Genomic DNA, 13,425 nt, shown 5'->3' on the forward strand with positions numbered 1-13,425 from the left:
CCTATCAAGACCGACTACCTATTTTTTAGACTACATGCAGTATTTTGCTGACTACCCAATCAGACTTTTAAATTTACACAGTACTTTCGTAAGTCATCAACATTAGATTTCAAAATACCATGATGCTCCTTGACCCCTTGAGAGCACAAAAAATATTCAGTGGAAAGTATGGCTTAGAATAGCCACAGCAGTTGAAGACTGAATTCGTGCTGAGTTGAGCTGGATGTGTTTATGGTGAACTTGTGATTCAATCATCCTTTGCCCTCAAAGGAAGGCTGCTGCTTAAAGTCTGTCATTAACAATTAAAACAATGGCAATAATTAAATCACACTTGGTCAAAATCACAAGTAATCAGGTCCTGCTCCTAACTGAGGCCTGCTGAAGTCAAGTGACATTTTTTCATTGGTCTAGCAAGTCTCAAAAATATTATCATCCATTTGACTGCTTCACAGAACTGACATTGTTTGCATGTTGCAAACCTACTTTAAATCATTTTGTCACATACTGTTATGCCAGATTTTCCTTTGCTAATTGATACTTTGATTGCAGTTCTTCATGTCAATCACATTTGCCTCTGTAAGAAGGTTAAGTGACTCTCTAAGCAACATTTGTAAAATTTGTGTACCATCAAAGTACAGGGAATTCCTACAGGAATATACAAATTCTATTTCAATACCATAACAAAAAATATTTTCATGGTAAGCTCTGCATTTACAATAAAATTCAAAGTTTTAGTGTGCTTTAAATAAAAATAAATAAATAAATAAAAAGGTGGTGAACATTAAAAATGTCCCTGAAGAACAGATGCAGTAATAATCAATTTAGTCTTAATACACTGGAAACTTTGGTGCAAACATTAACTGAACTGAACATCTTTGATCATTACTCAACAGTCAACTTTGTTATATTTAGATTTCATTCAGTATGCTGAGTGACCTTGAGAGTTTCACAACCTCTGTGACACTACAGCTCTTCTTTTTAAAGGCCCTTTGGGATCCTTGACTAAGAACTGCTCTCAACCTTTAAACTTGCCATACCATTATTATTGTGTGTCAATGTCCTTCACCATTGAAATCAATGGCAAGATTCAGCAAGACCAGATTTTCACCCTATGTCCCCACTGCAAGGGGATGCCCTGCTCCAGCTGTTCAGGCAGCTCTGTGAGGTTGCTGAAAATGTGGCTGGAAGTGAGCAGAAATCTGGAGAAAAAATGTGAGTGAATGAAATGAGTGAAACACTCCAGCAGCTTGTTAAGGCAGAGGAGAGTTATCAAATGGACTAAAATGTTCGAAGTTGAAGATTCTTCTGTAGGTTATGTGATTTATGAAGTCTGCCTTGAGAATGCAAAATCAGTCCCAAGCTCTTCATCTTTACCCCACAAATCCAACTAATGTGTCTGCAGTGTAATTCTCCTAAACAATGCTCTGTACTTCAGATTTGTGCAGCTGTAATTGTTCTAAATTGCTGATACAACAGTTTGTGCAAAACTAATGGCATGGACACCCTATATATCCAGAGCAACCAACTTAATAGGCGATGTGCTTTTGTAGGTTGTGTGAATTTTTACACCGTGTCCTGGCTCTATATTCTGCTGAAGCAGCTGTCTTGTAAATGAAAGTCTGGCATTATTGTGTTGTGAAGCTGTTTTTGTATGCATAATATAAACTGGTAAAGATTTCAATAATTTATATAAGTACCCCAGTTTATTTTTTCCTAGCAAAATAAAGTTTCACTAAGCCAGCTTCTAGAGATGGTGCCATAATTTTATTTTAATTCTCTGCTCTGAAAGGCTGATTTCTGTGATTTCACTAGGTTATTTAAACTGGATGCCATTTTCTCCTCTGAGAGCTATGGATGTAACTGGAATTAGAGTGCTTTGTTTTCTTTCTCCTTCTTTCTCTCATTTTCTATGTTATCAGTTCTATATTTAATACTATGTGAAATTAACTGTAATGATGCAGGAGGAATTAGCTTCAAATCAAATTGCAGTATAGATTATGTTATCTAAATTACTAAGATCTCTTCAGAAGAAGATAAAGGATATAAAGTTATGCAGTCTGTACCCTGTAATTATTACATCATGTGTCATGTGTTTGCTATTTGAATGGAAAATATTAGCTTCAACTAACAAACGTGAAATTTGCTTATTAAGGTATTTACATTTTTAAAGGTCAAAAGCACTCAACAGCTGAGCTCAAATTACAAAGTATAGTTTAACTTTCCAGAATATTTCATCTTTGAGTTTTCATAAACTGTATCTTTTCAAACATCGCTGGTTTTAACAGACAGTCTGCCCATGGAAATGGCATTTTGAGTAAGAATCAAGATACTGGTGCGTTTCGAGTAAGAATCAAGATACTGGTGTATGACACACAATTCATTTGCACTACTGTATTAAGACCAGAAATTCAGAAAAGCTGCCCCTCTTTGAAATTCAAGTAGAAAATAATATCTTTGAGTGCCAAAACCTGTAACTGATTTTAAAAGGAACCTAGTTAAAGGTAAACAGAAGGGAATATAAGCAGTCATAGACTGTTGACGCTAGCAGGGAACTATGTGAAGAAAACAAGTTCTTGTCATTGAATAAGTCACATTTCAATAGCAATTGTAGTGTATACACTTTTGGCATGATTGGCTGTAGGTTCAAAAGCTTTCATTAAACCAGAATAGAATTTCTCATATTTACAAAATTATCTTTTTTTAAAAAAGTTGATGCTTCAAACATAGCAAATATTTCCATGTAAACTTGAGGTATACCAAAGTAAAGACAGCGAATTAGAAGCAGAACTTGTTAAATTTAGACATGTTTTCTTTAGGAACCACATCATGGAAGTGAAATATATACTTGCCTAGAGGCTTCAATCCGATACCAAAACCCATCATCAATGGTCAGATCTGGATACTCTACCCGGCCAACACCAGATCCCACATCCCACAGAAAGCTCACCTTGCCTTTGCGCATCTCTATGGCCAAGAAATCAGTCTACATGTAAAATATGAAAACAGAAACAATCTCATACTTCAGTTAAGTTTTTCAGAACCTTTCACATTTCAGAAGGTCTAATGAGGCATCAGAAACCCATATATAAATAGTAAAGTACGAACATTAATTCTCATAGTGCTGTAAAATGAGATCACATTTTTCCTTTCATTGAGCTTTCATTAGCTCAAACAAGGAATCTTAAGCCAAAGATGGCAAATTACTTCTGTCGGTGATATGCAGTAAACGGCTGCTGGATTTACAGAAATGTAAATATTGAGCCATCAAGAAAAGGATTTAACTCAGAGTAACATTGTTTGTAAAACACCCATTGGATAGCAGAAAAATGTCAGGATACTAGGCTAATACACAATGCCGTCTAGTCTCTCCATTTCATATTACATAAATAAAATACACAGTTCAAAATGTTAGAATACTTTTCCAATTTACTGCATTATTATTGATTATTCTACACGTCGGTCTGCTATAGGGCTCATGGGAAACTGAATCGTTCATCATTATTATGCTTGGAACTTTAGTCTTGACTTAAAATTGCAATAAATAGCAGCTTTGACAGATGCAAGATGATCAGCTACTTCATTCTCAAGGGAAAACTCACAACCAGCTCCAGAATTACCCTGGTTGCACTGTGAATTTTAGAGCTCTAATGCAGTCCATTTACAAGTCTCCCACTTCCTATCTAGCTAAAATAAAAAATATGAAAAAAATATTTGCTGGTCATATTTTAGAAGACCCTATATTAATACCAAAGGCAGTGAATGACTAGATTATAGTAGCCCTCTACTACTGCTTTGAAGCCTCTAGGAGAATTAAATAAATAAATTTTAAAAAGCCTTTCTCATCTTCTGTATTTGTCAGTAGTCTGATGTGATCCAGCAACCCTGACATGAAAAGCAGGAGACAGACTTACAAACTTGGCACTTCCAAGGTAAAAAAGCAGATTGTCAGCAACTAAAGTCTTCACATTTACAATGACAGTGTTGTATGTTCCCTTCTTTATTTCTGGTCTGTATGTGCGAATACAATTGCCTCCAGAGGACACGGACACTTTGATCTTCAAACAAAAACATAGTAGAAAGAATTCAGTTTACTGCTTATTATTCCAGAAATAACTTTAGATGTCTCAAAATAATTATAAGAATACCATACTTTTTTTTTTCTTCCTTCCCTTTTCTGTGTTATATGTATCAGAGAGTTGCTTGATTATGCACAGGAAGTAGGAATGGAATTTTCTTTCTGTGTTTGTTCGTAAAAAGGAAATAAAAGCTCTTTCTGGCATACAGATTTGAAAGGACAAAATGTATGGATTAGAAAATAGCTAGAAGATATAGTGGTCAAGTGCAAGCAGCACTGGAAGTCTAGCAGTAGAGGTAGCCTGTAAGTAGAATGTGCAGCCAGCAAAACAGGCAGCATTCCTAAAGGAGTCACAGCACGTTGCTGTCGGGTAGACAGGATGACCTAGTTTTCCTTGTAATACCTTTGATTATGCCAATTTAAGACACTTTTAAACAATTATTTTTAAATCAACAGTTGTGCCTATCACTGCTTTTACATAACCCCTAATGGAGTTGATATTCATAACTGAGTTTCATTTTCATAGCACAGTGACATATGCATCTGGGTATGTGTGCTAGTTTCCTCAGGCTCTGAGCAGAGATAAAAATAGTGTACTGTTTGCTTTCATAATGCCAGCATAGGCATAATTACAGTATAACAGTATTTCAAGTCCAGCTAGACATGTTTACGTATTACAGTAGATGTGCATACAAGTATCACCTTATGCTTAGGGCAAACTTTGTCAAAAAGGGGATCCATTATATGACCAAACTCGCAATTTCCCTATCTCAGAAACACTGAGCAGCTAAATACTTCAAAGCCTTCAGACAGAGAGAAGATGAATATAGCAAACCCATGTAATAACTGTAGCCTGTCACATGCAAATTTAATTGAATAGATGGAATATGCTTCTTTTCCAGGATCCTAATATTCTGTATATTATTTTTTTCAACCATTTTTTCAGGAGTTTTCTTAAGTACCATCTCAAGATTTTTTTTCTTTTGCTACATTAGGTGACAAGATAAATAACCTTAGTATTAACCAGCTGATCCTTGAGTTTACAGTATTACTAGGGTGAGGGAGATGGACACCAAACTCGTTAAAAGGACTAGAAATATATTCTTAACTCAAATTTAAGTCTTCAGAACTGCTACTGGACAATGAAAGTCAAGAATACATGAAAATCAAATGCACTCAGCAATTTCAGTGAGTTTGAGATGGCGTCATTCTCAGGTAATCTAGGTTCTATGAAATGAAATCAAGACCTTAGTATCAGTGCTGAGGCAAAAAAAACAAACTGTAATTTTCACAAAAAATCAATTATGATGTGATTCTTCTGCCATACCATCATCCATAATACTTCTTAAATAATAACCTCTCCAGATACATTCCTATGGATGCTTTCCATTTAACAAGGACATGTTTAAATGAAGAAACAAGACAGAATGAAAATCATCAGAATATTCTCTTTTTATCTAGAGAAATTATACTCCCTTATTTGCTCTCTTTAGGGATGTTTAGAATTAGAACTGATTCACCCTATGGAAATGAAATAGAAAAGTGGAAAATGAAATCCCATCAATACTCAAAAGGTCATCTTACTGAGAAAGAGGGCTTACCGAATTGGCTTGCTTCCGAGCTTGGTTTATCAGCTCTTTTATCTGAGAAATGTTTTTCCCTAAGTTATCCTGAAGTTCTTTGATTGGCTTGATTTTATCTAGCAGGCGATCTGCTTCCTTTTCTAGGGTTTTAATACTGGAATCTGCATCAGCAACTTCATAGGAAAGAACAAGACAGAGTTTTAGAGTGTAGTGTCAGAGAGTAATTATACACTGTGATAAGCAAAGTACAAGAAAATTCTGCATACACAATACTCAGGTGATCGTATATACTACTATGAGGTACACACAGACCAGGAAGCTACCTGAAAAGACTAAGATAATTTAAGAATATTTAGAATCAAGTTAAAGTAGCAACAGTAGCAAATGCAGGTTTTAAAGCAGGATTTTGAAGCAGTAACTAAGGTTAAGTCAGGATGATACTAATGGAAAACATTTCTTGTAGAAAAACACACTTATGAATGAAATACTTTTTTAAAAAAATCTCATTCTGAGAAATATATTAGATTAAAAAAACCTGGTTAGTTTCCATTAGTAGTTTCTGAAACATGGTTAGAATGGAAGTTAATTCTTGAATTCACTACAATGGCCTCAACTAGAAAAAGGCTTTATTCTGATCATAAGTTTAAAACTCTGTATATGTACTGAAAGCAGATTAAAACCCAGTAGCAGTAAACTGCAAATATTTTCTTTTTATTCAGGTGAACATAAAAATTTCACATGGACACTTTTTCTTTTTTTTTTTTTTAAATTTCAGATTACTCATTTTCCTCTCAACATACAACCAGTGGATAATGTCCTGTCTTTGACAATCCATCAGCAGATTTTAGGATTACAGCACTTGGCTAGCATAACGGTATGCGTTTGTGAGAATGACACTGAAAGTGACAAAGCTGCACTTACTAGAGGAATGCATACTGATAATGAAAATTAATAGTAATAATGATGCTTATATAAAGCATGAAAGTCTGCATAACTAGTTTTTGAATAGTCACCCAGGTACTCACACCAAACCTTCAAGATGCTCAGAGCCTTCAAAAAGTAACTATTTAACTATTTCAATGAATGTAAAATATAAAGCACCATGCAGAAGCTTTGGTGGTAAGGAGGTTATCATTGTTTACTGGAAAAGGCACAATGAAAGCAGCAACAAAGAAAATGTACGTACTGATTTCTGTAGGCAAGATATGGAGACAAAAAAAAAAGAGAAAAAAACAGAAGATAACATAAGAAAACATTTTGAAGCCCTAAAGTGAAATGTAAAGTAAATTAAGGGACAGGATTAGTCTAACAAAAACATATTATCTTTTATATATTGCACATCTATATAATAAAAATTTAGGGCCTGAAATTTGGCATACAAGAAAGGCTATGTCTGCTTCAGCATGTAGGCATGAGGCCCAACATACTACATGCATTTGGAGTGTTTTTTTCTGCATTTACTTTAATCTCATTCTGTAATCTGAGTATCCGTTAGCAGTTGGAGATTGGTAAAAGCATACTTCTGGAGAACATCTTTTAGTTAAGATTTATAAGCTTTATCTGACATGAAAGAATTTGTATGTGTTAAAACCACTCCTAATGTGAATGAAATAATGATGACTAGGAGCAATCAGGAGATTTACTTCTAAATTATTGCTTCTAATCTCAACTAAAATGCTAATGTACAGTCTTAGAATACTTGGGCTGGGACAGATGGCCTACTCTAGATCCAGCAGTGCCAAGAAATTACTGCTTTTAGGTGATTTCTCAGTAGTTTATCACTACCCTGCCAGAGGTCATTACCTCATAGTTCTGCTTGTTCCATAATCCACAGTAATCTAACCACGCTATTTCAATCAATAACTACTTTTCATATTTTTTAAACTAGTATGGATCAGTCTGCCTGATGGGGATTATATCTGGGGCTCACACACGCATCTCAGTTGATGAGGGATCAGGAGCTTGCAATAGGCAGGCAGTGACAAACAGCCATTAGGATTAACTTCTTTCACTGGTACAGCTATAATTTGAAGAGGATATTTGTCCATAGAAAGAGAATCACAGCCTCCTAAACTGGATGTTTTCAGAAGCCCAGCTTCATCAAGCTGACAACAATCTGGGAAGCCCAGGTTAGCTCAGAAACTAATCCTTCAGTAATTTTCTAAAGACACTGTTTTCTCTGTAAACCCTGGCTGTATGCTCCTATATCACCATAAAATGTGTTGTAATTTAGAATTCAATTTTATCCATCATAACAAAAGTGAAAATGCTAAAGCAATTGTTCACGTATGATAACACAATTCACTATCAAAAAAAAAAACCCCAAACCATTCCTAGAATTTCCCTTTTATCTTTCTTCTTGTCTTCAGTGTTCTATCAAAAATAGTAATGGATATGAAAGAAGTCATGCGCTTCTCCCAGAACTCATTATCTGACTGACTGCAGACAGGTTTAGTGCGTGGAATTTCACTTGAATCAATGGGTGAATTGCCAGTCAGAATCTTTGATTATTCACCTCCTAAATACTTTAAAAAGTAGTCTGCAGAACAAATCTGTCAACTAAATATTCATCCTGCTGAAATGAGCTTTTTTTTTTCCCACTACTAGCAGCAATCCTTAAGATTTAAAATTCTTTTTATATATAAAGTCCAGAAAATAGAAGTCACAGACATTCCTTTTATCCCAGCGTACTGTAGTAACGCTATTCAAGTAAAACTCTAGAGTGTCTCTGTTTCATTTTGAGACATGAGAAAAACCCCACAAATTTAAAACCACCATCAAATAACCTCAAAAAAAGACCTTACTGTTCTCGATAGGATCCTTCACAGCAGCATTTGTTTTCGCCACATCATCTGCAAGTTTACTGTAGTTGTTTCTCAAGCCCAGGAGATTCTGGTTGAGGTCTTTAACCTGGGCCAGGATGTCATTTACAGTATCGTTGGCTTGCTTGGCTTTATCTTTGGCTGCCTGTACTTTTACAGCTGTATCTGTAGGTAGAAAAGGATAATGAAATGATTGCCTAGAGTATGGACCTTTCATTCACACATTTTAAGAACAAAGTTGCATCAAAATTCTACCATCCTAAATTGTGTTGTGTAGTTCTCTGAGAGCTTCTACTTCACATGTAGTATGTCATTACTAGTTGTAAGTGTGGACTGAAGAATCTGGCCCTGTATGGTTTTTCTTTGAGATACCAAATACATCAGAAAAGAAAAAAAAAGCTCCAGACCCAGCTGTATGGAAAGTACAAATAATTTTGAGGTAATTTTCCTTTTTTTTTTTTTTTCCCATTTTTTTTTTTGTTGCTGTTGGCTCACTGATTAACCTCTGATCAATTTTCAGGTACAATATTTGATACTTATAATATAAATAACATAATGTTCTGACTTACAAAGTACAGAAATCCAATTCCATGTGTTTCAGCTAAAGTTGTGACAAATCATAATAAGAAGAACAAGGGTCCATTGACTGAGTTAATCACATGCATCCAAAGACATCCTTGGTGACCTTGAGCAAACCAATTAATCTAATGCTGCCCCACCTGTCTGCTTGCAAAATGAAAATGAATGTTCAGTCTTTGGGGTGAAAACATTCAAAACTGGAATGTTTTTGATTCTGTTATTGCCAAATGATAAAATTCACAGCTAGGTATTCAAGTAGGTATTTATTCAGATCTGGTGTTAGTAAACTGCATTGCTTTAAAACTTGTCATGCAGCTCAGGTGCTCTTGCCGTGCTGGGAGTACATGACATGATGAGCCAGCAGCACGAATTGTGCTGGGCTAGGGAGCTACCAGATTTTTAGAATTCCCACAGATGGGACCAAGTGAGCAAGCAGAAGGCGCTGTCATGGTAGACACTCCAGTTTGCAAGAGAACCTGTGTGAACTCGTACTCTACCACCACAGTGGAGTCACGGGACCTGCAGGAACCTGCCTTGCCACCTGCTTCCTATGAAACTGTTCTTGGAGTTGCTTTCCACTTGTATGCTTGAAGGTAGCCTTATGTCAGTCATATGAGCATAGGTTTCCAAGTGGTCTTCTAGGCAGGTCCTTATCCTTCTCTGGAACATCTCACGCGATCAATCCTTTGGCCTTGCAGGCATGTGATGCTTCCAAAGGCCATAGAGAATTGGTGGGCTTGTCCTGCACATTGAAGAGTTCCAGGACGCTTTCTACTTCCTTGAGTAAAGATATATTATACCTATGCTCCAAACAACTCCACTCTCATTTCTGAAATTTTGGCTCTGAGAAGCCCCCAAAATACAACAGCTCCCCAAAAATACAAGTGAATATTTAAAAAAACATTGATGTCATCATTAATGCCAAACAAAGAGCTCTGATTGCCTTTTTTCACTTCCTTTTTTCATCAAACCTAAGTATGTCTGATGCCATTATCAGAGATCATGCATCTTTCCGGAAGAGTGAAAGTTGGAGTTACTGTGTTATTTCTTTTTGGTCACACAAACTGCATTTATTTTCAGCCACACTTTATAGAATCATAGAATAGTTAGGGTTGGAAAGGACCTCAAGCATCTACTGCCAACCCCCCCTGCCATGGGCAGGGACACCTCACAATAAATCATGTCACCCAAGGCTCTGTCCAACCTGGCATTGAACACCGCCAGGGATAGAGCATTCACAACCTCCCTGGGCAACCGATTCCAGTGTCTCACCACCCTAACAGGAAAGAATTTCTTCGTTATATCCAATCTAAACTTCTCCTGTTTAAGTTTTAACCTGTTACCCCTCGTCCTGTCACTACAGTCCCCAATGGGGAGTCACTCTGCAGCATCCTTGTAGCCGCTCTTCAGATAGTGGAAGGCTGCTATGAGGTCTCCACACAGCCTTCTCTTCTCCAGGCTCAACAGCCCCAACTTTCTCAGCCTATCTTCATACGGGAGGTGCTCCAGTCCCCCGATCATCCTCGTGGCCCTCCTCTGGACTTGTTCCAGTAGTTCCATGTCCTTTTTATGTTGAGGACACCAGAACTGCACACAACACTCCAGGTGAGGTCTCACAAGAGCAGAGTAGAGGGGCAGGATCACCTCCTTCGACCTGCTGGTCACGCTCCTTTTGATGCAGCCCAGGATACGGTTGGCTTTCTGGGCTGCGAGCGCACACTGAAGCTGGCTCATGTTCATTTTCTCATCGACCAACACCCCCAAGTCCTTCTCTGCAGGGCTGCTCTGAATCTCATCTTTGCCCAACCTGTAGCTGTGCCTGGGATTGCTCCGACCCAGGTGTAGGACCTTGCACTTGTCATGGTTAAACTTCATAAGGTTGGCATCAGCCCACCTCACAAGTGTGTCGAGATCCCTCTGTATGGCATTCCTTCCCTCCAGCGTATCAGCTGAACCACACAGCTTGGTGTCATTGGCAAACTTGCTGAGGGCGCACTCAACCCCACTGTCCATGTCACTGACAAAGATGTTGAACAAGACGGGTCCCAACACTGATCACTGAGGGACACCACTCGTTACTGGTCTCCAGCCAGACATAGAGCCATTGACCATAACTCTTTGTGTGCGGCCATCCAGCCAGTTCTTTATCCACCGAGTGGTCCACCTACCAAATTGATATCTCTCCAATTTAGAGAGAAGGATGTCGTGTGGGACAGTGTCGAACGCTTTGAACAAGTCCAGGTAGGTGACGTCCACTGCTCTACCCCTGTCCATCAGGTCCGTAGCCCCATCACAGAAGGCCACCAAATTGGTCAGGCAGGAATTCCCCTTAATGAAGCCATGCTGGCTGTCAGCAACCGCCTTCTTTTCATGTGCCTTAGCATGCCTTCCATGAAAATCTGCTCCAAGATTTTGCCAGGCACAGAGGTGAGACTGACTGGTCTGTAATTCCCCGGGTCTTCCATTTTCCCCTTCTTGAAAATGCGGGTTATATTTCCCTTTTCCCAGTCATCCCGCCACATATGGGTCATTCTCCTAACGTGATCTACCTACCTATCCCATTTTGAATCCTTCTGCTTTTATTTAGCTATTAGTGAATCATGGACACAAGAATTATTAGTTTAAAATGTTCTCCACTTTCTATAATCCTTGAAGAGTAAGATACATGATAGAGTCATTTCGTCCCCCATTCTCATTGGTTATTTCCCTTCTGGACAACTAATTTATAACATTTTCTTATCCATGCTATTTATTTGCTCTGAATTTAATTCTAATACACCCATGCTTGTTTTTATGATCGTCCTTGTCCCAAGAGCTAGCATCCGGTAACTCTAAGCTGACAACAGTTAATTACACTGCTAATGGTAATGTCATTAATATGGTTGCATATTTCATATTTCTTATTTCTTTTACTTGTTTCATAGTTAGTATTCTGTGTCCTAAAGGTCAACAGGCCTTAAAAGTCCATTTTGTTTGACTGATACATTTATATTTGCACAAGAAGAGAAATGGTCATGTCAGTATCTGTGGCCAAACCCCAGGAAGTGGCATAAAATGACCATACTGCATTAAAACAAATTTTTTTAATGCCCAATTTCAAGGATCACCAGATCTAACACAAAACTTCTCGGTTATCTAGAATCTTAAGGCCACAAAAATGTGCAACACAAATAGTAAAGTGTTTTTCATACAAAGTTTTTACAGTCCGAGCCTTCCAGACCATCACAAACCAGATACAATACAGATTTTCTTTAGAGGCTTTTCTTAAGGTGTATCTTTAGTTTATAAAGTGCTCTTTGGAAAGAAAAGTTCTAGCAGATTACATTGATAAAAACTATCTTATTTTCTAACAGAAACATTCAGTTTATTACTGTCCATTATAATGAAACTATGCTGTAGTTCCCTGCCTCTTGCTATCACAACACAAAGCAGCTATCATCGCATGACTTTGTGATTTTAGTGACTATTACTTTTTTTTTTTTTTTAATTTTTGAGCTATATAGAATTCTGAATGTGCACAGCTTTTCAGAATTCATTGAGGAAAGCCTGTTCCAGTTCTAAGCAATCTATAGTCTATCTAAAAAAGATATACCACACCAAATAGTGACTGGAAACTATATTGCAGCATAAATTAATGAGAATGTAGCAGACAGGTAAGACAAAACCCAGCAAATCTCATCCTGCTTTTTCTGTGAACCAGTAAGTCTTTATTTTTCTTGGGTTAAATGATACTGGCTAAATTATAATGGTTCATTAAAAAGTAGTTTCATAAAAAGACTTTTCACTTTTAAAGAAAATACTGTCTGTCTCAGATTGCATCATAATTCCTGATACCATATTTTTTTTTCTTTCTGAAACCTTCTGTAAACTGCAAAAGCATGGTACCTTTTACCATACTAGAATACAAACTGATACCATGTAACTACTTCCAGTTCAGTTCTCTCTCTCACATCGCTCATCTTCATCTAATTACAGCAGTCAATGGTCAAGGTGAACACAGCGTGGACAAAGGCAGAGATTTATCAGACAGATTTTAGGTGATGGAAAATGAAACAAAAGAGCAGGGATGAGTCAAGTGTTGCAGCACTTTTCCAGCTTACCGTTAGGAATGGCTGACAGCTTTCCTAAGGTTTCATTCAAAGTTCTCAGGAGAATGGAATTGTTGTCATCAGCATTTTTCAGCTTGTTCTGCATGCTGTCCAGATTCTTCCCCTTTTCTATAAAAAGTGCAATAGTACAGAATCTTTTAACTCTTTATTTTCACCATCCCTTGTTTGCACATAATTTAAAATGCATAGTAATGAGTAAGCCATTAATCATTAAGATATTATATAGTGTAAATAAGGAAATACAGTAAAACTGGTTC

The 13,425-nt window shown here is 37.2% G+C and overlaps 1 protein-coding gene across 7 annotated transcripts in view; it reads right to left on the reverse strand.

The window, feature by feature from the left end:
• Nucleotides 1–13,425, reverse strand: part of LAMA2 (laminin subunit alpha 2) — a 377,741-nt gene that overhangs the window by 41,229 nt on the left and 323,087 nt on the right. For all 7 annotated transcript variants that reach the window (XM_065680918.1, XM_065680917.1, XM_065680915.1 and 4 more), the window contains 5 exons: nucleotides 13,160–13,276; nucleotides 8,463–8,645; nucleotides 5,677–5,831; nucleotides 3,912–4,055; nucleotides 2,850–2,983 (listed from right to left, as the gene is read on the reverse strand). In XM_065680918.1, coding sequence (XP_065536990.1) covers nucleotides 2,850–2,983; nucleotides 3,912–4,055; nucleotides 5,677–5,831; nucleotides 8,463–8,645; nucleotides 13,160–13,276 — 733 coding nt within the window. The remainder of the gene's footprint in view (nucleotides 1–2,849; nucleotides 2,984–3,911; nucleotides 4,056–5,676; nucleotides 5,832–8,462; nucleotides 8,646–13,159; nucleotides 13,277–13,425) is intronic.

This window comes from Lathamus discolor, chromosome 5 (assembly GCF_037157495.1).
Source record: "Lathamus discolor isolate bLatDis1 chromosome 5, bLatDis1.hap1, whole genome shotgun sequence".
Classification (NCBI taxonomy): Eukaryota; Metazoa; Chordata; class Aves; order Psittaciformes; family Psittacidae; genus Lathamus; species Lathamus discolor.